General features: G+C 42.0%; 1 protein-coding gene across 3 annotated transcripts in view; it reads left to right on the forward strand.

Moving 5' to 3' along the window:
* Positions 1 to 27,114, forward strand: part of tnika (TRAF2 and NCK interacting kinase a) — a 66,459-nt gene that overhangs the window by 35,057 nt on the left and 4,288 nt on the right. The window contains exons 4-30 of one of the 3 annotated variants that reach the window (XM_072691227.1): positions 1,263 to 1,388; positions 3,967 to 4,077; positions 4,548 to 4,638; positions 5,208 to 5,338; positions 6,726 to 6,780; positions 7,566 to 7,644; positions 8,210 to 8,385; positions 9,697 to 9,763; positions 9,947 to 10,142; positions 10,313 to 10,369; positions 10,735 to 10,821; positions 11,169 to 11,372; positions 12,270 to 12,587; positions 16,523 to 16,687; positions 16,799 to 17,047; positions 17,181 to 17,314; positions 19,990 to 20,129; positions 20,290 to 20,384; positions 22,416 to 22,594; positions 22,738 to 22,825; positions 22,975 to 23,094; positions 23,641 to 23,743; positions 24,171 to 24,341; positions 24,913 to 25,056; positions 25,260 to 25,394; positions 25,498 to 25,598; positions 25,977 to 26,126. In XM_072691227.1, coding sequence (XP_072547328.1) covers positions 1,263 to 1,388; positions 3,967 to 4,077; positions 4,548 to 4,638; positions 5,208 to 5,338; positions 6,726 to 6,780; positions 7,566 to 7,644; positions 8,210 to 8,385; positions 9,697 to 9,763; positions 9,947 to 10,142; positions 10,313 to 10,369; positions 10,735 to 10,821; positions 11,169 to 11,372; positions 12,270 to 12,587; positions 16,523 to 16,687; positions 16,799 to 17,047; positions 17,181 to 17,314; positions 19,990 to 20,129; positions 20,290 to 20,384; positions 22,416 to 22,594; positions 22,738 to 22,825; positions 22,975 to 23,094; positions 23,641 to 23,743; positions 24,171 to 24,341; positions 24,913 to 25,056; positions 25,260 to 25,394; positions 25,498 to 25,598; positions 25,977 to 26,126 — 3,672 coding nt within the window. Of the gene's footprint in view, positions 1 to 1,262; positions 1,389 to 3,966; positions 4,078 to 4,547; positions 4,639 to 5,207; positions 5,339 to 6,725; positions 6,781 to 7,565; positions 7,645 to 8,209; positions 8,386 to 9,696; positions 9,764 to 9,946; positions 10,143 to 10,312; positions 10,370 to 10,734; positions 10,822 to 11,168; positions 11,373 to 12,269; positions 12,588 to 16,522; positions 16,688 to 16,798; positions 17,048 to 17,180; positions 17,315 to 19,989; positions 20,130 to 20,289; positions 20,385 to 22,415; positions 22,595 to 22,737; positions 22,826 to 22,974; positions 23,095 to 23,640; positions 23,744 to 24,170; positions 24,342 to 24,912; positions 25,057 to 25,259; positions 25,395 to 25,497; positions 25,599 to 25,976; positions 26,127 to 27,114 lie in introns of those variants that run through there. The other 2 variants (XM_072691228.1, XM_072691229.1) reach the window with 2 other exon arrangements.

A 27,114-nucleotide genomic window follows, 5' to 3' on the forward strand; every position in this document is an offset into this window, starting at 1 on the left:
GCAGTGTTAGAGTCCCCAACAGTGGGTAAAGGAATGCTACTGTAAATCCAATTTAAATAGAAAATATTATTATTATTATTATTCAGTAACTACTAACATTGTAACACTACTGTAACATGTCAATATATTATCGATAACAGTATTTAAAAAGAATAGTATTTTTATGAATCCACTATGAATTATTCAGTGTCTACTATGAATTATTCAGTATCCACTATGAATTATTCAGTGTCTACTATGAATTATTCAGTATCCACTATGAATTAATCAGTGTCCACTATGAATTAATCAGTGTCCACTATGAATTATTCAGTATCCACTATGAATTATTCAGTATCTACTGTGAATTATTCAGTGTCTACTGTGAATTATTCAGTATCTACTATGAATTATTCAGTGTCTACTGTGAATTATTCAGTGTCTACTGTGAATTATTCAGTATCTACTATGAATTATTCAGTGTCTACTGTGAATTATTCAGTATCCACTATGAATTATTCAGTGTCTACTATGAATTATTCAGTGTCTACTGTGAATTATTCAGTGTCTACTATGAATTATTCAGTATCCACTATGAATTAATCAGTGTCCACTATGAATTATTCAGTGTCCACTATGAATTATTCAGTATCCACTATAAATGATTCAGTATCCACAGTGTCTTGCTGCACCTGTGTTTGAGCTGGGGGCTTTATGGTGCTTTATGGCTCTTTCATATGTCCGCCCACGGCGCCGTCCCTCATTACATTATACTGCAGGTGACTCAGACTGACCCACTGGCCTGCTTTCATCCACAGCCCTGAGAGACCGGGCCGGCCCGGCGGCTCCTCACCATCACTGCTGCTGAATCAGAACACACACACACACTCATCTGACTCACACACACACACACACACACACACACACACACACACACACACACACACACACACACACACACACACACATTCCTCTTTACTGTTTAACCTGGTTTACCCTGCCCGGCTAATGGGTGTGAATGTTTCTGTTGCTGAAGCGATAGTTTGGTGAGCTAATAAACAGTGGAACCAGTACTTGTTAGCTACATTAGCCTCGTAGCTTCAGTGCTAATCGGTGGGGTAGAAGCTTTCATTACTACATCGTAGCTAACTAGTGGGGTATTAGCCTCCAGTACTCGTTAGCTACATTAGCGTCGTTGGGGGGGGGGGGGTGGCGTATGTCACTGGAGTGTGGCGTTAATGACAGACAGACAGACTGACAGACTGACCGTGTTCTGGGTTCAGGATGAAGAGGAGGAGATCAAAGCTGAGATCAACATGCTGAAGAAATACTCTCACCATCGCAACGTGGCCACCTACTACGGAGCCTTCGTCAAGAAAAACCCACCTGGAGTAGATGACCAGCTGTGGGTGAGTGGGTGCACACACACCACACACACACACACACACACACACACACACACACACACACACACACACACACACACACACACTACACACCCACTACACACACTTCACACTACACACACTACACACACCACATACACGTACAGAGCCTTATCCACTGTCACTCACACACAGGCTACATGTTTTGATTTCAATTCTTTAGAAAGCAATTTGATTGCTTATTTAATGATCAGATTTGAGATATATTTAGTGTTTATATATTTAGTGTTTATATATTTAGTGTTTAGTGTTTATATATTTAGTGTTTATATATTTAGTGTTTAGTGTTTATATATTTAGTGTTTATATATTTAGTGTGTATATATTTAGTGTTTAGTGTTTATATATTTAGTGTTTATATATTTAGTGTTTAGTGTTTATATATTTAGTTTTTAGTGTTTATATATTTAGTGTTTATATATTTAGTGTTTAGTGTTTATATATTTAGTGTTTATATATTTAGTGTTTAGTGTTTATATATTTAGTTTTTAGTGTTTATATATTTAGTGTTTATATATTTAGTTTTTAGTGTTTATATATTTAGTGTTTATATATTTAGTGTTTATATATTTAGTGTTTAGTGTGTATATATTTAGTGTTTATATATTTAGTGTTTAGTGTGTATATATTTAGTGTTTAGTGTTTATATATTTAGTGTTTAGTGTTTATATATTTAGTGTTTATATATTTAGTGTTTATATATTTAGTGTTTAGTGTTTATATATTTAGTGTTTATATATTTAGTTTTTAGTGTTTATATATTTAGTGTTTATATATTTAGTGTTTATATATTTAGTTTTTAGTGTTTATATATTTAGTGTTTATATATTTAGTGTTTATATATTTAGTGTTTAGTGTTTATATATTTAGTGTTTAGTGTTTATATATTTAGTGTTTAGTGTTTATATATTTAGTGTTTAGTGTTTATATATTTAGTGTTTATATATTTAGTGTTTAGTGTTTATATATTTAGTTTTTAGTGTTTATATATTTAGTGTTTATATATTTAGTGTTTATATATTTAGTGTTTATATATTTAGTTTTTAGTGTTTATATATTTAGTGTTTATATATTTAGTGTTTATATATTTAGTGTTTAGTGTTTATATATTTAGTGTTTAGTGTTTATATATTTAGTGTTTATATATTTAGTGTTTAGTGTTTATATATTTAGTGTTTAGTGTTTATATATTTAGTGTTTATATATTTAGTGTTTAGTGTTTATATATTTAGTGTTTAGTGTTTATATATTTAGTGTTTAGTGTGTATATATTTAGTGTTTAGTGTGTATATATTTAGTGTTTATATATTTAGTGTTTAGTGTTTATATATTTAGTGTTTATATATTTAGTGTTTAGTGTTTATATATTTAGTGTTTAGTGTTTATATATTTAGTGTTTATATATTTAGTGTTTGTAAATTTAGTGTTTGTAAATTTAGTGTTTGTAAATTTAGTGTTTAGTGTTTTTATATTTAGTGTTTATATATTTAGTGTTTGTAAATGTAGTGTTTAGTGTTTATATATTTAGTGTTTGTAAATTGTGTTTAGTGTTTATATGTTTAGTGTTTATATGTTTAGTGTTTTTATATTTAGTGTTTATATGTTTAGTGTTTATATGTTTAGTGTTTTTATATTTAGTGTTTATATGTTTAGCTATATATTAGTTTGATTTAATTTAACTAGATTATGATTCTTCACAGTCTGATTAGAATTATTATTATGATTCAGTTTGATTTAGACTTGTCTAATAAGACTCAGGCACAGGAGTGTGTATTTACACAGTGGAGTTATTCAGAGTTATTTAGTATTTTTATATAAAATATATAAAATATTTGATTAGTTTGATTTGGATTCTAACAGCATTGATGTATCATAAAGCACTTTTACTCTGAGCTCAGTGAGGTCACACTAAACCAGCTCTGCTGACCCTCGGCAAATGTGATTAAGGGCAGTGTTGGTCAGTGCAGATGTTGAAACACACTGAGAATAGACCGTCATGTGTTTCTGCAGACTTTACATCACTCATGCTGATGTCCTTTCTGCTGAGTGTGTGTGTGTGTGTGTGTGTGTGTGTGTGTCCTGGTACACTGACTCACTTTCAGACACTATAACGGGTGATCTGTGACTAACCATGACCACTTTTGTGGAAGTGATGAGGTAAGGGAAAGAGAGAGAGAGAGAGAGAGAGAGAGAGAGAGAGAGAGAGAGAGAGAGTGTGTGTGTCAGATTAACCATTTCCAGTAAACTTCTGGAGGAAGGCCAGTATTCCCAGCTCCAACACCTTGTTTATCTAATCAGTGTTAAAGTAAATGAGGTGAGCTGCTGGGGGAACTGACCACTTTCATACAGTGTCTCAACCTTACTGACCAACAGCACATTCTGACCACTGACCCCTGACTACCTGTTTATACTACAGTTATATAGAGTTAATTACAGGTAGACGCTCTCACTGACCACTGATTGTGTGTGTGTGTGTGTGTGTGTGTGTGTGTGTGTGTGTGTGTGTGTGTGTGTGTGTGTGTGTGTGTGTGTGTGTGTGCAGTTGGTGATGGAGTTCTGTGGAGCAGGTTCTGTAACAGACCTGATTAAGAACACTAAGGGAAACTCTCTGAAGGAGGACTGGATCGCCTACATCAGCAGAGAGATTCTCAGGGTAGGAAAATACACAAACTTCAGTTCTGAAAATCCCCCCTTCTTCTTCTTCTTCTTCTTGATAACGATAATAAGGATTATAATAATAATAATAATAATGATAATGATATAAAATTATATTAATGATAATGACAATAATATTGATAATAAGAATAATAGTAATGATTATATATATTTTTATTTTTAATTATTAAAAAAAAAAATTAAAAAGTTCAGTTATATAATTATGGTAATTGCATATTTTCATAATTTATATTTTATTTCTGATTTATTAATATACTGTGGGAAGTGAAATATCTCTCATCTTAAACAATCAGGCTTTATATGATTTGTTTTTTTTTTTAAACATAATATGAATATGAAAATAAATTGGGTTAAAGTGAACATTGTATACTTTATGAACCCACTTGTGGGCGTATAAACCCCCTCACTATTGTACTTATGAAGAATGATTCTCCTGTCTGTTCTCAGGGTCTGAGTCACCTCCACCATCACAAGGTCATCCACAGAGACATCAAAGGCCAGAACGTGCTGCTCACGGAGAACGCAGAGGTGAAACTAGGTGAGAGCGCCGCCTGATGGCCTGGAGTACTGCCGTTACAGCAGCTCTAACCAGTTTCCTAGTAACCCAGAAAGGTCCTAATGTTCAGCGTCAGGACAGACACTGTAATACTGTACCACAGTAGATACAACAGACGGGTAGATACAGCCATATGCAAAAGTGGTCAAACTCCATGTAGAGCTGATGATGAAAGTGTAAACAAGTCACACACAGTCTACAACGACGCGCTTATTCATTTCAATAGACACTAAATAAACACCAGAGTATTCCACTAAGCAGTGTAGTTTATCTACAGGCGGCTTTATTGACATGATATTTCTAATAACGTTAATTACTGTTATTAGTAAGACGCTATTCAAAGGTATTCAAAAACTTGAGCTGATATCAGAGCTGATATTAAAGCTGATATCAGAACCGGTCCAGGTTGAGTTCAGTAATCTCAGACAGTTCTGTGACTTTCTGTCAACAAGACTTCATTTATCCAGCGCTCATGTTTGTGTTTGATCTGTTTTGTTGTGTGTTTGATCTGTTTTTGATGTGTTTGATGTGTGTTTGGTGTGTGATTGTAGTTGACTTTGGTGTTAGCGCTCAGCTGGACCGCACAGTCGGACGGAGGAACACGTTTATCGGCACCCCCTACTGGATGGCCCCGGAAGTGATCGCCTGTGATGAAAACCCAGAAGCTACGTACGACTTTAAGGTGAAGTACCACTTTTACGTTTACAATTAGGTTTAAGTCTACCAGATTGGAGCATTGCTGTGAGGATTTGATTGCATTCAGCAACAAGAGTTTTTGTTAGTAAGCTCAGGATGTTGGATGATGATCACCACCCCACCTCATTACATCTAAAAGCACTGGATGGAGCTCCACCACCATCATTTCAGAGAACACAGTTCCTCCACTGCTCCACAGCTCCTCAATGCTGGGGGGCTTTATACCCCTCTAGCCCACGTCTGGCATTATTAGGCAGCATGGAGCCAATAGGGTCATGATGTTGATCTGCTCCAGAGAGTCCTATTCTATTGGCAGTACTTCTTCTCTACAGGGACTAGACAAGCGGTGTGTGCATTTGCAACTTTGTGCATTCATTAGAAGGGGTGTCCACAAACATTTGGACATGTTGTGAACGTTTACTGGTGTTGTGTTTATGTAATAGTAAAAGGAATTTTAAAAAGAATTGAAAGGTGACGGTTGTAAAAACACAAGCAGAGGAGTCTTGACAGAGTCGATCAGTTTGCAGCCACAGCCAGGCATTCAGCGTGACTAACTTAATGATGGGTGTACTGACAGGTTTAAAGCCTCTCTTCTGTGGAAGTTCAGTGGTTTTGTGAGAACTGAGCCAACCAGAAATGAGGAGCTGACTTTCTGCCGAAAGGGTTTATGTAACATCAGCAGACGAGACAGCGTGAGAGCGTGAGAGAGGCTGTTTTTAGATTCAGGCCTATCGCCCTGTTTGTGTACTGTTGCAGACTGGGGGACAGACGTGTGGACAAGCTCAGAATCAGTTACCATACCAACTGAACGTTCAGCACAGTATTCACTTTATTATTTTAATATTATTTATTTTCCCCAATTGTAGATGGCCAATTCCCCAACCCACTCGTTAGTACTCTCCCCCTTCACTTATAATGCCCCCGACAATGAAGTGATGTGGAGAGAGACAGAGCCATCTACCCACCCCTGAGAGAGCTAGGCCAGTTGTGCTCCCTCTGGCTCCGGCTGCTGATGGCAGGCAGCATGACTCAGGATTTGAACCTGGGATCCTCTGGTCATGGTGGCAGTGCCTAAGTCCACTGTACTGCAGTGGACACAGTTATGTAGCGTCTGCCAGACGGGAGCAGCTGGAGGAGGTAGTGACCAGGGTGCGAGGAGTCTGTAAGGATTTTCTCTGCCCTTTTTTTTGGTGCTTGAGCAGTACAAGTTCTGAATGGGCAGAGAAGCACCGATGATTCTCTCAGCTGTCCTCACTGTTCGCTGCAGTCTGTTCCTGTCCTGAGACGTCCAGATGTTCAGGGTCTCAGCGCTTCACAGAAACAGCAGCTTTCTGAGCTCTGACTCTATTAAATATGTGTGATTTGTGTTTCAGAGTGATCTGTGGTCACTTGGAATCACAGCCATTGAGATGGCCGAAGGAGCTCCACGTAAGTAAAACACCCACCTGTAAACACCTGTAAATATACATGTACACACCTGTAAATATACACAGGCATATTCACCTGTAAATATACCTATACACACCTGTAAATATACCTGTACACACCTGTAAATATACACAGGCATATTCACCTGTAAATATACCTATACACACCTGTAAATATACCTGTACACACCTGTAAATATACACAGGCATATTCACCTGTAAATATACATGTGCACACCTGTAAATATACACAGGCATATTCACCTGTAAATATACATGTGCACACCTGTAAATATACACAGGCATATTCACCTGTAAATATACATGTGCACACCTGTAAATATACACAGGCATATTCACCTGTAAATATACATGTACACACCTGTAAATATACACAGGCATATTCACCTGTAAATATACATGTACACACCTGTAAATATACACAGGCATATTCACCTGTAAATATACATGTACACACCTGTAAATATAGACAGATATATCCACCTGCAAGTATATCTGTTAACACCTGTGCATACACCTGTAAATATATCTGTTCACACCTTCAATTGTACATACCTGCACATACACCTGCAAATTTATAACCTGTATAGGCACCTCTAAAAATGCCTGTCCACATTTTCACACACACCTGCAAACATACCTGAACACTCCCTCCCTCTCTCACCCCCTTCCTCATGCTCTCTCTCTCTCTCTCTCTCTCTCTCTCTCTCTCTCTCTCTCTCTCTCTCTCTCTCTCTCTCTCTCTCTCTCTCTTTCTCTCTCTAGCTCTGTGTGATATGCACCCCATGAGAGCTCTGTTCCTGATCCCCCGCAATCCAGCCCCCAGACTGAAGTCCAAGAAGTGGTGAGCCTCTCCCTTCCCCCCTCTCTTTCTCTCTCTCTCTCTCTCTCTCTCTCTCTCTCTCTCTCTCTCTCTCTCTCTCTTATTGTACATCTCGATCTCTCCTGGTCCTCTGAGTGACTGCAGCTCAGTTTGAACGTGTTTACTGAGACGGTCGTGTAGAACCCATCTCTCACGGTTCCTGACGTGGTAGTTAATGAAGGGGGTTCTGCTCAGGTCTGTCTGAGCAGATACTTGATTATGAAAAAGCAGTTCAGCTTTGGGCTGTTCCAGACAGCCGTGGTTCTCACAGTGGGCTCCAGGGAACTCTAGAGGTCGGTAATGTTTTGAGAGCCGGTATGAAGTTTGCCGTGAGCTCAGACGTGAGGTCTGAACTCATCAGTCTGTCCATCAGCTAAACTCAGCACAAGACATCTGAACCGCAGTAATCTTCAGAAGGTCCGTCTCTTCAAGATTTGAAAGGTGGATCTTAGGTTCTCCATGTTTACCACAGGTTGGATTTGTGCCGAGTGTTGCAGGTGTGTGTGTAACGCTGTGGTTCTCTGGTTCTCTCTGTGGTTCTCTGCAGGTCTAATAAGTTCCATTCGTTTATTGATAACTGTCTGAAGAAAAATCACACACAGAGGCCGAGTACGGAGGAGCTCCTGCAGCACCCCTTCATCCGCGATCTACAGAACGAACGACAGATCCGCATCCATCTCAAAGACCACATCGACCGCACCAAGAAGAAGAGAGGAGAGAGAGGTCAGGAAACTGGCCACTTTAATAGAAACACCCCTACCTTGTGCTTCCACTCACTGGCCACTTTATTAGAAACCCCTACCTTGTGCTTCCATTCACTGGCCACTTTATTAGAAACACCCCTACCTTGTGCTTCCACTCACTGGCCACTTTATTAGAAACACCCCTACCCTGTGCTTCCACTCACTGGCCACTTTATTAGAAACCCCTACCTTGTGCTTCCACTCACTGGCCACTTTATTAGAAACCCCTACCTTGTGCTTCCACTCACTGGCCACTTTAATAGAAACACCCCTACCCTGTGCTTCCACTCACTGGCCACTTTATTAGAAACCCCTACCCTGTGCGTCCATTCACTGGCCACTTTATTAGAAACACCCCTACCTTGTGCTTCCACTCACTGGCCACTTTATTAGAAACACTCCTACCCTGTGCTTCCACTCACTGGCCACTTTATTAGAAACACCCCTACCTTGTGCTTCCACTCACTGGCCACTTTATTAGAAACCCCTACCTTGTGCTTCCACTCACTGGCCACTTTATTAGAAACACCCCTACCTTGTGCTTCCACTCACTGGCCACTTTATTAGAAACACCCCTACCTTGTGCTTCCACTCACTGGCCACTTTATTAGAAACACCCCCACCTTGTGCTTCCACTCACTGGACACTTTATTAGAAACCCCCCTACCTTGTGCTTCCACTCACTGGCCACTTTATTAGAAACACCCCCACCTTGTGCTTCCACTCACTGGACACTTTATTAGAAACCCCCCTACCTTGTGCTTCCACTCACTGGCCACTTTATTAGAAACACCCCTACCCTGTGCTTCCACTCACTGGCCACTTTATTAGAAACACCCCCACCTTGTGCTTCCACTCACTGGCCACTTTATTAGAAACCCCCCTACCTTGTGCTTCCACTCACTGGACACTTTATTAGAAACACCCCACCATGCTTCTGTGTGGACACTAAGTGAATGTGACAGCCTTTAGTGGCCTGTGTCCAGCAGCAGTAAACACAAACAGGAGTGTGTGTACACACACACACACACACACATATTATATGTGTGTGTGGGGATAATGAGAACCCCAGCCCTGTCCTCATAATTACGGGAGTCCTAGTAATGCAGGTGCTTAGTGAGGAGGAAGATCCTCATAAACCAGGAAACCAGCACACACACACACACTCACACACACACACACACTCACACACACACTCACACACACACTCACACACACACACACACACACACACACTCACACACACCTCTCTCTGTAAGACTGTAATAATCTGATTTTGCTGCTGTTTCAGATGAGACAGAGTACGAGTACAGTGGGAGTGAAGAGGACGAAGAGGAACGTGATGTGGGGGATCCAAGGTACTGACCCTCACACAGTAATATCCTCATCATCCTCATCATTATTATTATTATTATTATTATTATTATTAATATTTTAATAATGTATGAACCCATCACTGCACCGTACCATACAGTTATGCTTGAGTGTGGCATCACTGGCTAGTTTGGGAGCTGAACCTGCTTCTGATTGGTCCTCCACAGCTCCATCATTAATGTCCCCGGTGAGTCCACTCTGAGGCGGGACTTCCTGCGGCTGCAGCTGGCCAATAAGGAGCGCTCTGAGGCCATCAGGAGACAACAGCAGGAACAGCAAAATGAGGAACACAAGCGCCAACTACTGGCAGATAGGCAGAAACGCATCGAGGGGCAGAAGGAGCAGAGGCGCAGACTAGAGGAGGTAGATAGAGTGTGTGTGTGTGTGTGTGTGTGATGTTTAGATTTATTATTGAGTAAATACACTATATTATTGCATAAAAGTTCTGATATGTATATAATACATATAGGGTACAGTTACATTAAACACACACACACACATGATAAATATGGGTAAATGTGTGTGTATTGCAGCAGCAGAGGCATGAACAGAGGAAGCTGCAGGAGAGGAGACAGGCTGAGAGAGAACAGGTACGTACACACACACACACACACACACACACACACAAAAGTGTGTAACCACTCCTCACATCTTAAACAGGATGGTTGTCTCTGTGGTATCTGGGTAGATTCAGCTAAACCAGCTCTCCCATTGGTCCAGATTAACCACCACCTTCAGCTCTCGGTTCTCTCTCTCTGGTTCTTTGCTCTAGGTAATGGTATGTTGTAGTTAGCTGGAACTGCAGATCACTAACACTCCTCCAGCCTTCCTCCCTCACTCTAACTAACACTGACTAACTAGCTCCTCTCTCTACTCTTCTTTTCCCTCTCTCTCTCTCTCTCTCTCTCTGCTGGTGTGTGTGTGTGTGTGTGTGTGTGTGTGTGTGTGTGTGTAGGAGTATATTCGTCTGCAGTTGGAGGAGGAGCAGAGGCAGTTAGAGATCCTGCAGCAGCAGCTCCTTCAGGAGCAGGCTCTACTGCTGGTAAACACCCCCCCCCCATACCTGAGCCCACCGTGGACCACACACCTGTACTGAAACACCTGTGAAAAACATTTCTGACGGACACGTGTGTGTGTGTGTGTGTGTGTGTGTGTGTGTGTGTGTGTGTGTGTGTGTGTTTTGTAGTCGCTTTACTAACATTAATACACTTCCTGCATGCTCCACCAATCAGACACTGATACTCTCTCTCTCTCTCTCTCTCTCTCTCTCTGTCTCTCTGTCTCTCTGTCTCTCTCTCTCTCTCTCTCTCTCTCTCTCTCTCTCTCTCTCTCTCTCTCTGTCTCTGTCTCTCTCTCTCTCTCTCTCTCTTTCTCTCTCTCTCTCTGTAGGAGTATAAGCGTAAGCAGCTGGAGGAGCAGCGGCAGGCCGAGAGACTCCAGCGGCAGCTCGAGCAGGAGAGAGCCTACCTTGTCTCCATCCAACAACAACAACATCATCAGCAGCAGCAGGAGCCCCGTCCCGGAGAGAAACGCCCACTGTATCACTACATCGACAAGGGCAACTCCAGCGACAAACCAGCCTGGGCCAAAGAGGTAACCCTGCGGAGCACTCTCACACTCACACTCACTCTCACTCTCAGTACATTACAGTAATTCTGAACTCATTAACTATTGCATTTTAATCAAACTGTACTCATAAATTAGTTTTTATTAAACATTTTATTGTTTATTGAAACATTTTATTGTTTAATTTATTGAATATCTAAACTTTTTGTAATTATGTATTTTTATTTTAGTTAATAATATTTTATTTTCTAATTATATGATAATTGTAAATTTCTTAGTTTATTCATACATTAACAAGTCATTCTGCATTTATTCTTGCTGTCTGTAACTTGAATAATAACGTAATTTAAAAATAAAGCACAAATTAAATTATCATATAAAATAATTGGAATTTTAAAAAATAGTTTATTGTTTGTAAAATAATTTATTTATTTAATAGTTTTAATGCAAAATGTAAAGCAGTAATTTCAGTGTAATTTAATTAAACAAAAGCTTTATTCATCCATATATTTATACAGTGATGATAATGGTTTACGGTCTAGGTTCAGAAAGGAGGGCTATGTTTTAGTGATGTTGTTGGGAGCTGCCGAGTGGAGCAGCTGTCTAAGCGCTGACTTTGTCATTGAGCTGTCTCGGGCTCGATCCCCGGCGATGTCACAGCTTCTACAGTTTCTTGTACGGTTTCATAGAGCTTCTCTGAAAGCCCTGCAGTTCTAAAACATCATATTTTACAGCACTAAAACCACTGATTCCAGATTTGTGATGAACAGTGTGTGGTTATTAATAGTGGTCATTATTTGTATCTAAAAAACCATAACATTTGTTTTAGTTGTTGTTCTGTTTGTTTACAGCTGTTTGTTTATGTTGTTTGTGTTCGTCTCTGTTTTCTGTGTTAAAATGGCTTTTTAATTATAATTCTTCCAGAGAGCTCACAGCAACTCTCCTCATCCTCATCTGAGACCAGCACGCAACATGGACCCTTCCTCCTCCTCTTCCTCCTCTCGCCAAAACATGCTGCGCCGCACCCCCTCCAACCCCATAAGCATGCCCCAGTCGGAGCGCTCCAGGGGGGCGAGGCAGCTCCAGCAGCATCGCGGTCAGCTGAAGCCACTCCCCCACATCCAGATCTCAGAGAGTAAAGACATCAAAGCTGTGGAGCGTAAGATTAACCTCCAGCTGCAGCAGATCCGCGCTCAGGAGCGGTCCCGCGGCCGCAGCCCCGGACCCTCGGGCAATAATGCGGTCAGTCTATCCTGGGCCTCGGAGTTCAAACCCCGATCGGCCTCGCATTCGCCCTGCCGTAGAGTAGAGGTAGACATAGAGAACGCTCAAGTAGAAAGTAGCTTGTGGCGGATGCGGATGGCCAGCAGTCAGGAGTGCCTGGCCGGGCATAAGAAGATCGATCTGTCTGCCTCCGCCCCGGCGGGCTCCCTGAAACAACTCCTAATGCCCAGAGAGAGGCGCTCTTACTCCGTGCCCACCAGTAACCTGTTAACGGTCCCTGCGCAGCAGTGGCAGGCGCCCCAGTTTAGTGACGGTGTGGACGAAGAGCCAGACGAGTACGATTACGCCAACGACGATGACGATGGCAACATGTGCTCTTCATCCCTGAACCTCTCTGCCTCCTACTCTGAGGCTGATTTCTGGCCATGCTTTGACGGCCCGAACCTCCGGCGCTCTAACTCCAGCACCATCCACGGGGGGCTGCTGGACATGTCGGCTTATAGCCGCATTAAAAAGCCTAGATCCGGTAAGAATCCCCGCGGCATGGTGAAGTCCGTGATCCGCTGGTTGGGCCTGAGCCCACGCAGCTCGCCCAATCACAGCCCCAGGTCCTCCCGCTCACCATCCCCCAGCTCGAACTTCCCCTCCTTCTCTCTGTCGCCCCCCCTGTCAGACTCGATCTTCAGCCCCGACCAAAACTGGACGATCAGACCCACGGCCCACGTGCGCTGATCTGCTCCCAGTGCGTACACCACTGTTCAGACGCTTAGAACCAGTCACTCAGTTATCAGTCATTTTAATGTTGATAAACTAGAACTTTAAATGTATTTGTAACTTTTTCATTTTATTGTATTATAACAGAATTATAATAATGCAGTAATGCTGTAGATAATTACATACAAACTGCTGATAGCCTCATTTCCAATGTCAGAAATTCTGGAGTTTCATTTTAGCAGAACTTTATCCTGGATTTATGGGTTTTTCCACCAATTCTGAGGAGAACCCTTTAATCATAGTCTTTGAGCTGTCATGGTTCTATACAGAACCATTGCATTGACTAAAGAACCCCTGAAGTACAATATTGAATAAGTAAATATTGATCTGCAGCTGAATTATGGTTTATATGATTGATAACAGTGAGTCTAAACGTGTGAACAGTGGAGAAGCACAGTCTGTGTAAATAGCTTTATGGTGATAGAACCTTTCCTGTACAGTTTCTATTGGCTTTCCTTTGTTTATTAGTCAAGCCGGACCAGAAAGGGAACAGATAGCTACAGATATTTCATTCTTCCTGTTTCTTCATGAGAGCCAATTAGCAGTTAGCAAGCAGATTAGCAAGTTACCAAACCCAGAAGAGAAACCTGTCCAGATGCTCGTCTCCAAAAGCTCCTCAAATAATCTCTGAACGCGTTTCCATCTCCAAATGCCTCTCACATCGTCTGAGGGCATCTCCACATACCTGCTCCAGACCCCCGTGCTGCTCCAGGCCGCAGTGTGTGAGTGTTAGCCCCCTCCTCCCTCGCCTCCTGACCCTCTGCTGCTGCTGGCTGTCGGTGGTGGATCCTCCTTCCCTCTCGTGTTTGCCGTCCGCTAGTGAACCGAGAGGCTGTTATTAGACTTGGTCACTGATGAGTGTGTTCAGTAGTGCTGAAGGACTAACGCTGAACTGTAGATCTGTAGAGCGGTGGGGTGTAGATCAGTCTGAAGGTGCTGATTCAGCTGCAGTGTGTGATGAATTCCTGAACATTGAAGTCCAGTTTAAATCTTATCAAAATGAGCTGAATCAGACTGAATCCTGGCAAAGCGAATTCATGCACTGAATCAGTTCCTGAAGAATCGCAATCAAACCGAATCACTGTGATGTCAGAGATTTACACCCCTAGTTCATGCCTTAACTGAGTCTGAGTGATATTTGTTGGTGTGTGATGTATTTCCTCTTTAACCCTTAGATGTCTGAGCTCTCAAATCAGTGTGTGTAAGAAGATTTGTTATGATCTGAAGTGGATAGTTATTGTTGACTCATGCATTTATCCATTTTGCCAAGCCTTTGAATCAGAATACTGTTAGAAGTGTTGAATTGGGTTTTGGTTTTTAGATATTGCAGCATTACAGCAGAAAATGTGTGTTTATGTAACATATTCTATAAACAAAATCATAGCAAAGAACTATAATATAAACAACATGAAGTCTAAAAGTTAGAATAACGTACAACATTAATCAGCATTTAACCTCCTCAAGATCTGAACAGATTGAGGCTATATAGACGAGTAAGGGTTAAAGTGGTCTCTGAGCTGGTGGAGTTTTTATTTTAACTATTTTTGTTGTTTAACATAAATTTCTCTCGTTTTCTCCACAGTGAAATGAAACTGAATCTGATTCTGAATCAAATGACTACAGTCTTTCTGTCCCCGGCCTCTGGGGTCCAACAGAGGATGTGTTGATGCACTGCGTGAAGCTTTATAAAACACACAGATCATCCTAATAGTCCCCAAATATCTATCTACACATTATTTAATTGGGCATTTAAACCTGGTTACCTCACCTAGGGTTGCCAGTTCACTCCACAGAATCCCTCATCAGTGCGTAAACACATGCTCCCATGCTCTACTGTACTATATTTCTCTCCTTCTGACATTGTAGGAGGTTCTAACTGTACATGATGTCTGTATAAATAAGAGTGTAGATGACTTTATTAAGTGTATTAAATAAGCACTTATGTATACACTTTAAACAGTGATCTCTTGGTAAGTGGAAGCATCTTAACTCTAAAATAGAAATATCTAATAATAATAATAATAATAATAATAACATACCCTATAAGTATACCCTACTGAACAAAATAGACCCCAGTATGCGACACACAGTACTCACACTAATGATCAGTGCAGTTAAACATAGAAATACTGTTTCTGTACTTATTTAACTTTAAACCATTAAACTCTAAAAGAAATAGAACAAAAACTCAACTTTAACTGTTAAGTGTTCTTAACTGTGCTAAAATGGAAATAGTGTATGTATACTTATGTAGACATTAGACACACTACTGCATATGTATTTAAATCCATATTTCATATTTACTTAAAGTGAAGTTAAACACATTTATTAGGAATTACACCTGCATCACTAATATACACTATTTATTAAACATAGACGTTAGATTTATTTACATCGAAGTACAAATATACTTCTAGCTCCGATCTGACCAATAGCACACTTCTAGGGATTATTATGTAGTTTATAACAAATATATCTGAATATGCTGGACTAAACTTTTTATGTTACAAATATTCTTATTTTATTTGACATTTCCTTTTAGCTGTATGTGAATTAATGTGGTATTTTTTTAATATACGTTTTCCTGAAGTCTATTTAAAAATAAATATTTATTTCTAGTAAATAAAACGACATTTATGACTACAAATATACTTATTGATAATGTATTTATTAAAAACCAATGTGTGTGTATGTATATATATATCAAATATCATATATAGATATATTTATTATATCATCATATTTTATTATTACAAATGATTAAAAATACTTTTACAGAAATCTAAAATAAATTAAATATGATATTTTAACTGGATTTAAGATGATTTTACTCACTGAGATCATGTGTAGTTGGCTGTTGTAGTTTTTATTTATTAAAGGAATAGTTTGATGAAAATCTCAGAATCAGTGAATGACAGTCAGTTTGGGTCAGAAATGAGCTTCGATTATTACTGGTTAGGTGATGTAGAACCCTCTTGTTTATGTGGTTCTTTATCTGTATGACTCACTTTTTTATCTAGAACATGAACTCCATCAAACTATTCCTTTAATGTGTTCTATCAGTTCCGCCGTGTTTAGACCATGACCGCTGGGTTCTGCTGGGTTGCTTTGGTGCTCGCTGGTGATTGGGTTGTTGATAGACTGTTCCGTTCTGATGCGGTTCTGATTTTGTCGAGCAGGTGGAGGAACGATCCAGACTGAATCGCCAAAGTTCTCCGGCTCTGCAACACAAAGCGGCTAACCGGATTTCTGACCCAAATCTGCCCCCCCGCTCCGAGTCCTTCAGCAGTGGAGGCATACAGGCTGGACGCAACCCCCCAATGCACAGACCCATAGAACCACAGGTAGGACTGACCTTCCCCCTGTGCTCCACTGCCACTGAGCCACCTCCCTTACTGTGGACCAGACCTTTACAAATCAGGCCTCACTTACAAATCAGGCCTGTGTTTTCTCAGATGGCCCACCTGGTCTCTGTGAAGCCCCACGGTTCCTCCCTGTCTGGTTCTCCGTCTCTACACGACCAGTCCTCTAAAGGCGTTACAGCCTTCCAGGAGGGCTTGGCGGCTCACCGGCCCGAAATGCCCCGCCAGAACTCTGACCCCACCTCAGAGATGCCTGCTGTGTCTGCTGTGCCTTCTCGAGGTCGTGAGGAGAAGCATGAGCGCAGCCCCCTCTGGCTGATGGAGGGCGACATGCGAGCCAAGGTCAGTATGAGTGCACCCGAAGCCTGAGTGCCGATTTAGGCATGCAGCTAGCACCGAGCTGATTGGAGAACATAAGCCTGCATCAGCTACTTCCAGGGTTCTCTGATGTCTGTCCACCTGTTTGTGGTTAAAGTTGAGTGGAGTGAGTGCAGCGCCCCCCCGACCTGCCTCCATCTCCCCTGCCATGGTGAGGAAGACCTCTCCCGGAAACGGGTCAGCATCAGGAGAGCTCAGACAGCGGCCCGGTTCTCAGCTGATCCGCAGCAGGTCAGAACACACTGTGTCACTTTGTTCAATAGAACCAAGTCTACGAGGAATCTACTCATAGCACTACTGTGAAACTGGACATAGTGTATCATTAGACATTGGTGTAGTGTAACCATGGAAATTACTATGTTGTAACCACGGAAATGTTTATAGTGTGACTATGGACCTGGCTATAGTGTAACCATGGAAATGGTCATAGTGTAACCATGGACCTGACCATAGTGTAACCATGGAAATGGCTATAGCTGTAACCATGAAACTAGCTATAGTTGTAACCATGGAAATGGCTATAGTGTAACCATGGAAATGGCTATAGTGTAACCATGGAAATGGCTAAAGTTTTAACCATGAAACTGGCTAAAGTTTTAACCATGAAACTGGCTAAAGTTTTAACCATGGAAATGGCTATAGTGTAACCATGGAAATGGCTATGTTGTAACCATGGAAATGTCTATAATGTACACATGAAACTAGCTATAGTTGTAACAATGGAAATGGCTATAGTTGTAACCATGGAAATGTCTATAATGTAACCATGAAACTAGCTATAGTTGTAACAATGGAAATGGCTATAGTTGTAACCATGGAAATGTCTATAATGTAACCATGAAACTAGCTATAGTTGTAACAATGGAAATGGCTATAGTGTAACAATGGAAATGGCTATAGTGTAACAATGGAAATGGCTATAGTTGTAACCATGAAACTAGCTATAGTTGTAACCATGTAAATGGCTATAGTGTAACCATGGAAATGGCTATAGTGTAACCATGGAAATGGCTATAGTGTAACCATGGAAATGGCTAAAGTTTTAACCATGAAACTGGCTAAAGTTTTAACCATGAAACTGGCTAAAGTTGTAACCATGGAAATGTCTATAATGTAACCATGAAACTAGCTATAGTTGTAACAATGGAAATGGCTATGTTGTAACCATGGAAATGTCTATAGTGTAACCATGGAAATGTCTATAGTGTAACCATGAAACTAGCTGTAGTTGTAACCATGAAACTAGCTATACTTGTAACCATGGAAATGTCTATAATGTAACCATGAAACTAGCTATAGTTGTAACAATGGAAATGGCTATGTTGTAACCATGGAAATGTCTATAGTGTAACCATGAAACTAGCTATAGTTGTAACCATGGAAATGTCTATAATGTAACCATGAAACTAGCTATAGTTGTAACCATGTAAATGGCTATAGTGTAACCATGGAAATGGCTATAGTTGTAACCATGAAGCTAGCTATAGTTGTAACCATGTAAATGGCTATAGTTGTAACCATGTAAATGGCTATAGTGTAACCATGGAAATGGCTATAGTGTAACCATGAAACTAGCTATAGTTGTAACCATGTAAATGGCTATAGTGTAACCATGAAACTAGCTATAGTTGTAACAATGGAAATGGCTATAGTTGTAACAATGGAAATGTCTATAGAGTAACCATGGAAATGTCTATAGTGTAACCATGAAACTAGCTATAGTTGTAACCATGGAAATGGCTATAGTGTAACCATGAAACTAGCTATAGTTGTAACCATGGAAATGGCTATAGTGTAACCATGAAACTAGCTATAGTTGTAACAATGGAAATGGCTATAGTGTAACCATGTAAATGGCTTTAGTGTAACCATGTAAATGGCTATAGTGTAACCATGAAACTAGCTATAGTTGTAACCATGTAAATGGCTATAGTGTAACCATGAAACTAGCTATAGTTGTAACAATGGAAATGGCTATAGTGTAACCATGTAAATGGCTATAGTGTAACCATGGAAATGGCTATAGTGTAACCATGAAGCTAGCTATAGTTGTAACCATGGAAATGGCTATAGTTGTAACCATGAAGCTAGCTATAGTTGTAACAATGTAAATGGCTATAGTGTAACCATGTAAATGGCTATAGTGTAACCATGGAAATGGCTATAGTGTAACCATGAAACTAGCTATAGTTGTAACCATGTAAATGGCTATAGTGTAACCATGAAACTAGCTATAGTTGTAACAATGGAAATGGCTATAGTGTAACCATGTAAATGGCTATAGTGTAACCATGGAAATGGCTATAGTGTAACCATGAAGCTAGCTATAGTTGTAACCATGGAAATGGCTATAGTTGTAACCATGAAGCTAGCTATAGTTGTAACAATGTAAATGGCTATAGTGTAACCATGTAAATGGCTATAGTGTAACCATGGAAATGGCTATAGTGTAACCATGAAGCTAGCTATAGTTGTAACCATGGAAATGGCTATAGTTGTAACCATGGAATTGGCTTTAGTGTAACCATGTAAATGGCTATAGTGTAACCATGAAACTAGCTATAGTTGTAACCATGGAAATGGCTATAGTTGTAACCATGGAAATGGCTATAGTTGTAACCATGGAAATGGCTATAGTTGTAACCATGTAAATGGCTTTAGTGTAACCATGGAAATGTCTATAATGTAACCATGAAACTAGCTATAGTTGTAACCATGGAAATGGCTATAGTTGTAACCATGGAAATGTCTATAGTTGTAACCATGGAAATGGCTATAGTTGTAACCATGGAAATGGCTATAGTTGTAACCATGGAAATGGCTATAGTGTAACCGTGAAAATGGCTATAGTTGTAACCGTGTGTGTGTGTGTGTGTGTGTGTGTGTGTGTGTGTGTGTGTATACAGTAATCCTGACCTGCGGAGGACAGAGCTGTCTCTGGACATTGGTCTGCAGAGGGTGGGCAGTAACAGCTCCTCCAGCTCCAGCACACCTAGCTCCCACAGCGACACACACCCCGACAGAACCGACCGGAAACACACTCAGGGTGAGAACACACACCACACACCTGCTACACACCAGCACTGACCAGCTTCACAGGTGTCGTCTATCCTACACTGACGTCCAGGATATACATATTATTTTTTCTCTTGCCAACTTTGTTATTGTGTGTGTGTGTGTGTGTGTGTGTGTGTGTGTGTGTGTAGGTGCTGCTAAGCCAGAAGGTTCTCCAGTGGCGGCTCAGGAGGTCCCTAAACCCCGGCAGGAAGAGAACCGAGAGACGAGGATCAGCCGGCCAGCGGTGAATAACACACACACACACACACACACACACACACACACACACACATACTAAGGTTGCTGTTATACAGGTTACAATTTACACAGGTTACACATGAGCCATGGACATAGCGGCCTGACCCAGTGGAGCCAGGCTGGGTCAACTTCTGTACAGGTGCTAAGATCTTAAACTACCTGAGGTTGAACTGAATCCAGGTCAGTGCATTAGAGCAGCAGAGGGGGGCCTATGGGTTTAGAATGGGATAATATGAAAGCTCCTGTAGATGGAATGTGGAGGTGTCCCAATACTTTTGTCCATATAGTGTAGCTTCTCTCACATGGAAAAAACTCTATGCGTATATATTTCTATATGATTGGATTTAAGGAGTGAAGCATCCCTTTCAGTCCAGCTCTAGAGCGTGAGGGGTTACCCGTCAGCCACATTAGCATTTGAATGGCAGTGTTCTTTAAATGGCTCCTCAGTTCCTCACTGCTGGATCTCTACAGACAGAACCCTCTGAGGCTCCGAGTCTCTTTATGTTCAGCTGTGAATTCCGGTCACATCAGCCGCTAAGTCCTGCAGCCGTGCAGCGCTTCTCACCGCCAGACACAAAACCCGGTGTTTGCTATTCTCCTGCTGTCCGCCCACGCTGCAGAGAACCGGCTGCTGCTGAGGGTATCTGAGGTGAGAGCTGGACGCTGGTGCTCGGACCCCGGTGCCTTATCGCCCCCTTCAGTGCCCGGCCGTATTTCACTGCAGACGCTTCTGAGCGGAAGTGACGATCACAATGTTCTCAGAGAGGTTCTCCAGTCTCGGCCCCTTTCTCCAGTCACACTCTTTAGGAAGTTCTATTGACTTCAGGTTCCTCAGTGGTTCTTCCTGAAGCTCTTAAGAAGGTTCCTCGGTTCCTCTCAGTGGTTCCTCACTCTTTCAGGGAGGTTCTTTTCTTGAGTCTGGGTTAAAGAGTGGTTCTGCTTCACACCTTGTGGAAGGTTCTCCAGTTGAGTCTCGGTTCCTCTCAGTGTTTCTCACGTTCTTTGGGAGGTTCTCTTTTGGAGTGCATTGGGTCGTGATGAATTTGTGAACAGAGCTGGCATTGTCGACATAATTAGCTGAGTGACCTACAATCTCTACTGACCCTCAGCTCTCTCTCTCTCTCTCTCTCTCTCTCTCTCTCTCTCTCTCTCTCTCTCTCTCTCTCTCTCTCTCACTCCCTCTCTCTCTCACTCCCTCTCTCTTGCACTCTCTCTGTCTTTGTAAGTCTGAGAAGAGTCTCTGTCCTCTTTCACCCTCTAAACTTTCTCACACACACACACACACACACACACACACACACACACACACACACACACACACACACACACCAGTGTTCTCTGTGCCAGTTTGTTTAGATTCCTGCAGTTTCCCGGGGCAGCAGAGGGTCAGGAAAATCCCTGCCCTCAGTTTCAGCGTTCATACTCCTCCTCTCTTTATTATACAGACTCTCAAATCCTCAGCTTCTCCTTTTTTTTTTATAGAAATACAGAGCAACCCTGTGCTTCCACTCACTGGCCACTTTATTAGAAACCCCTACCCTGTGCTTCCACTCACTGGCCACTTTATTAGAAACACCTACCCTGTGCTTCCACTCACTGGCCACTTTATTAGAAACACCTACCCTGTGCTTCCACTCACTGGCCACTTTATTAGAAACACCTACCCTGTGCTTACACTCACTGGCCACTTTATTAGAAACACCCCTACCCTGTGCTTCCACTCACTGGCCACTTTATTAGAAACACCCCTACCCTGTGCTTCCACTCACTGGCCACTTTATTAGAAACAACTACCCTGTGCTTCCACTCACTGGCCACTTTATTAGGAACACCTACCCTGTGCTTCCACTCACTGGCCACTTTATTAGAAACCCCTACCCTGTGCTTCCACCCACTGGCCACTTTATTAGAAACACCTACCCTGTGCTTCCACTCACTGGCCACTTTATTAGAAACAACTACCCTGTGCTTCCACTCACTGGCCACTTTATTAGAAACTCTCTCTCTCTTTCTGCAGGATCTGACTGCTTTAGCTAAAGAGCTGCGTGAACTGCGAGTGGACGAGTCTAACCGGCCGCCCGTCAAAGTGACCGATTATTCCTCATCCAGCGAGGAGTCTGAGAGCAGTGAGGACGAGGACGGTGAAAACGTTGCACATGATGGTACTGTACCGGTCAGCGACATTCCTAGAATCATGTAAGTTCACCAGAGACACATATATACAACTAGGATTCACTGGCCACTTTAATAGAAACACCTACCTTCTGCTTCTTAACTGGCCACTTTATTAGAAACCCCTACCTTGTCCCTCTAAAGTGTGTGTGTGTGTGTGTGTTCAGGCCGTCAGTGCAGAGCAGTGAGTGCTACAGCAGCAGTCATGAAGATTCTTACAGCGGCTCTAAAGACGGAACGCTGCTCATGAGGGAGGTGAGAACCGGACCCAGTTACACTCCACCCACACCAGTACTCAGCCCATTCACCCTACTGAGAGACTGTAGCTCCGCCTCCTCAGTGTATATCACAATACCTACATTTAAAGTAAGTTATTCACCCCCCCTCCCCTCTCTCTCTCTCAGGGTGGTGAGAGTAATGGGTTTGTGGGTAATGGTAATTTGCCGGATTTGGTGCAGGAGAGCCAGTCGCCCTCAGGTACTCCCACTGAACAGCTGGACCTCCACTCGCAGGACCTACAGGAGGTACCACTCCACTTACTCGCATTTCCATGGTTACACTGCGTACATTTCCATAGTTACACTCACATGTTTCCATAGTTACACTACATTCTCTACCAAGCAAAAAACTGTCTGAATTTTAAAGGGCCGGTATTTCACATAACGAAATATTTGAAAACAGCCAGTTTTTGAATGCACTGTTGTGATGTCACATAAACCAGCACATCAGCCTCATTCAGCCTCCAGCACTTTAACCCCGCCCATTCATGCTAATGACTGATTAATTATGATGGAAGTACATTCTGTTGGTTCAGACTAAGGGAATAAAACTAAGGGATATGAGCCCTTTAATGAAGTTTAAAGGAAAGGGCGAAGAAAATTGCCTAATTGGAATTATAGTTATGAGCGTGAAGCAGAAAGGGACACTAGGTGGCGCTAATGTTAATATCAGCTGTGGCTACAGTGCCACACACTTATCAGCCATTAAGAATTCCAAGGTTGAGATGAGTGTTTCTGACCTGTGTGTGTGTGTGTGTGTGTGTGTGTGTGTGTGTGTGTGTGTGTGTGTAGTACACTCTGGGCGGTGGATCTAAAGCCTCCTTCACTCCGTTTGTGGACCCCCACATGTATCAGACCTCCCCCAGTGACAGCAGTGATGAGATGTCAGCTGCAGGTACACACTTAACAACACACCTGTAGACTGGCCTGTACCTGAACCTGTACTCACACCTGTACTTTTGACAGGCATTTACCTGTACTCATAGCTCAGCCTGTACCTGAACCTCAGCCTGTACCTGTAGCTCAGCCTGTACCTGTAGCTCTATCTGTACTCATAGCTCTACTTGTACTCGTAGCTCTACCTGTACTCGTAGCTCGACCTGTACTCGTAGCTCGACCTGTACTCATAGCTCTTTCTGTACTTGTAGCTCTACCTGTACTCGTAGCTCAGCCTGTACTCGTAGCTCTATCTGAACTCGTAGCTCGACCTGTACTTGTAGCTCTACCTGTACTCGTAGCTCAGCCTGTACTCGTAGCTCTATCTGAACTCGTAGCTCGACCTGTACTTGTAGCTCAGCCTGTACTCTTCTCCTCTTTTGCAGCCCTGTTTGCTAACGAGCTCCTGCGTCAGGAGGAGGCTAAACTGAGCGAAGCCCGAAAGATCTCTGTGGTGAACGTGAACCCGACTAATATCCGACCCCACAGCGACACCCCGGAGATCCGCAAGTACAAGAAGCGCTTCAACTCCGAAATCCTGTGTGCTGCACTGTGGGGTGAGTGATCTTGTACCTCTGTGTTCGCTACAAGTCTATATATGCACAAAGCATAAATCCAGTGTATAATTAATAAACACATTCCTCTACCTGACCACAAACTCACATTAGCCTCAGATCGTGGCCAGTGCTAATTTTATACATCCAACCACCCTGTGTGTCCAGGGCTGGATGGTAAAAAAGGTAAAGGTGCAGGTATCTGTCACTGTACTGTACAGCGACCTGTGTCCTCCGCATTTTACCCATCTGTGGTAGTAAACACACACACACACACACACACTAGTGAACTAGGGGCAGTGAGCACACCCATACCCAGAGCAGCACCCGGGGAGCAGAGAGGGCCCAACAGTGGCAGCTTGCTGAGCTATATATTAAACCCACAACCCTGTTATCAACAGCCCACAGCTCTAACCGCTGAGCACCACTGCTCCTGAGTCTGTGTGTGATGTGGTGGGATTTAAAGGGCAGTCTTACTGCGAGTCTGACTGATAGCACAGCATCCCTTCAAGCTTAAATAAAAGCTGATTGATTGATTGATTGATTGATTGATTGATTGACTGGATGCTCTCAGGTGTGAATCTGCTGGTGGGAACAGAGAACGGTCTGATGCTGCTGGACCGGAGTGGACAGGGCAAAGTCTACAACCTCATCACCCGCCGGCGCTTTCTACAGATGGATGTGCTGGAGGGCCTCAACGTCCTCGTCACCATCTCCGGTAGGTCTGATAAATCAGTCTCACCTGGCTGTTCTCAGGGTTTTTACAGGTAGACCACTGGACAGGTATGATCTGAGTAAACGTGATTAGCATTAGATAGATCATATTAACGAATAAATTATTATTATATACATTAATCTAAGCTTATGTTTAGCTAATTATCTGCAATCTGTGTGTGTGTGTGTGTGTGTGTGTGTGTGTAGGTAAGAAGAATAAGCTGAGGGTGTATTACCTGTCCTGGCTGAGAAACAGGATATTACATAACGACCCTGAGGTGGAGAAGAAGCAGGGCTGGATCACAGTGGGGGAGCTGGAGGGCTGCGTGCATTACAAAGTCGGTAAGTACAGCGCCACCTACTGTACCGGAGTTAACCTTCCGCTATGGATTATTCAGCATATTTGACATAGTGATAGTCATATTGATGCATGTGTTGTTTTCAGTGAAATATGAGCGGATTAAGTTCCTGGTGATCGCGCTGAAGAACGCTGTGGAGATTTACGCCTGGGCTCCCAAACCCTACCATAAATTCATGGCTTTTAAGGTACAGCTTCCTCTCCACTCTCTCCATCTCACATACACCCATTCAGGCTTTTCCGGATCGGCTGTTTATATTCAGCTGGAGAGACGGTGTGATCAATTTATTTATTATTTACATCTGTCTAGTCCTTTAATGACCTCCATTCTGATGGCGCTGGACTGTGCCTCTTTTTTGCCCTGAATTTCAAAATAGCAAGATTTGACAGTATATCGTATTCTACAGAACTCTAATCAAAGTGGGAAAGGTGTATTTCTGTGATACCGGCCCTTTAAAACACCTCATTTAAACACAGTATCTCTCTCTCTCTCTCTCTCTCTCTCTCTCTCTCTCTCTCTCTCTCTCTCTCTCTCTCTCTCTCTCTCCCTCCCTCTCTCTCTGCAGTCGTTTGCAGAGCTCCCTCACAGGCCTCAGCTGGTGGATCTGACCGTGGAGGAAGGCCAGAGGCTGAAGGTCATCTATGGCTCCAGTATTGGTTTCCATGTGATTGACGTGGACTCTGGAAATCCGTACGACATCTACGTCCCCTCACATGTATGACACCTGCATCTGCTAACACCACACACACACACACACACACACGCTACTTGCAGCAGCATAAAAAAAATGTAGCTCTGAAAGAGGAACTTCTCTAGAGCATTAAAACCTTCTTACTCAGCCGTCTGAAGGTCTGCTCTCACAAATACTTTCCATTTACGTATTTTCCATCTTAGTCTTGTGTTTAAATGGTCATATATAATTCATATAAATGTACAAATACGATTCAACACACATGCAAAGAACCTTACAAAAATATCTTAAACTAATAAAAATAATAATAATAATAATAATAATAATAATAATAGTAATGATAATAGTAATAATGATAATGAAGGAGAACACAAACATATGTATAAAGAAAGTGCATAATATTATTTTTATTGTTATTAATACAGAACTAACAGTTTATGGCTCGTATCTCCATATCTAAAACCTTTTGAACTTTCTACAGAAGTCAGAGTAGGAGATTTTATTCCTATTGGAGCATTTCTATTGGTCTAATTCTGGTAAACAGTAATGTTGGGACGTTAGAAATGTGAATTTATTTTATATTTATTAGGACCTGGAACACTCTAGAAACACCCTGGCAACCACCTGGCAACATCATAGCAACATCAGGGAAAAAGATACAAGAAGAATGTAGTATATGGTCCCTTTAAAGGGTAGCGTGAGCTGAGCACAGACAAATCAGCCTTATTCGTCTACTCGCTCAGTACAGACACATACACCGGCACCCTCCAGTGGTGACTCCAGGAACAGCAGAGAAATTTACCAGACCCAGCCTGTCAGATGTAAACTTGTAGACAGGGGCTCTCACTGCGGTGCTGTGATGCTTTAGGTCAGGGACAGACGATGTTGCTTAATCAACTAAGCTGACATCTGTGTTGGACAACTTTGATCCATAAACAAATTAAAGTAATAATAAAAAGTGTCTCTCTCTCTCTCTCTCTCTCTGTCTCTCTCTCTCTCTTTCTCTCTCTCT

This window comes from Salminus brasiliensis, chromosome 11 (assembly GCF_030463535.1).
Source record: "Salminus brasiliensis chromosome 11, fSalBra1.hap2, whole genome shotgun sequence".
NCBI classification, from domain to species: Eukaryota; Metazoa; Chordata; class Actinopteri; order Characiformes; family Bryconidae; genus Salminus; species Salminus brasiliensis.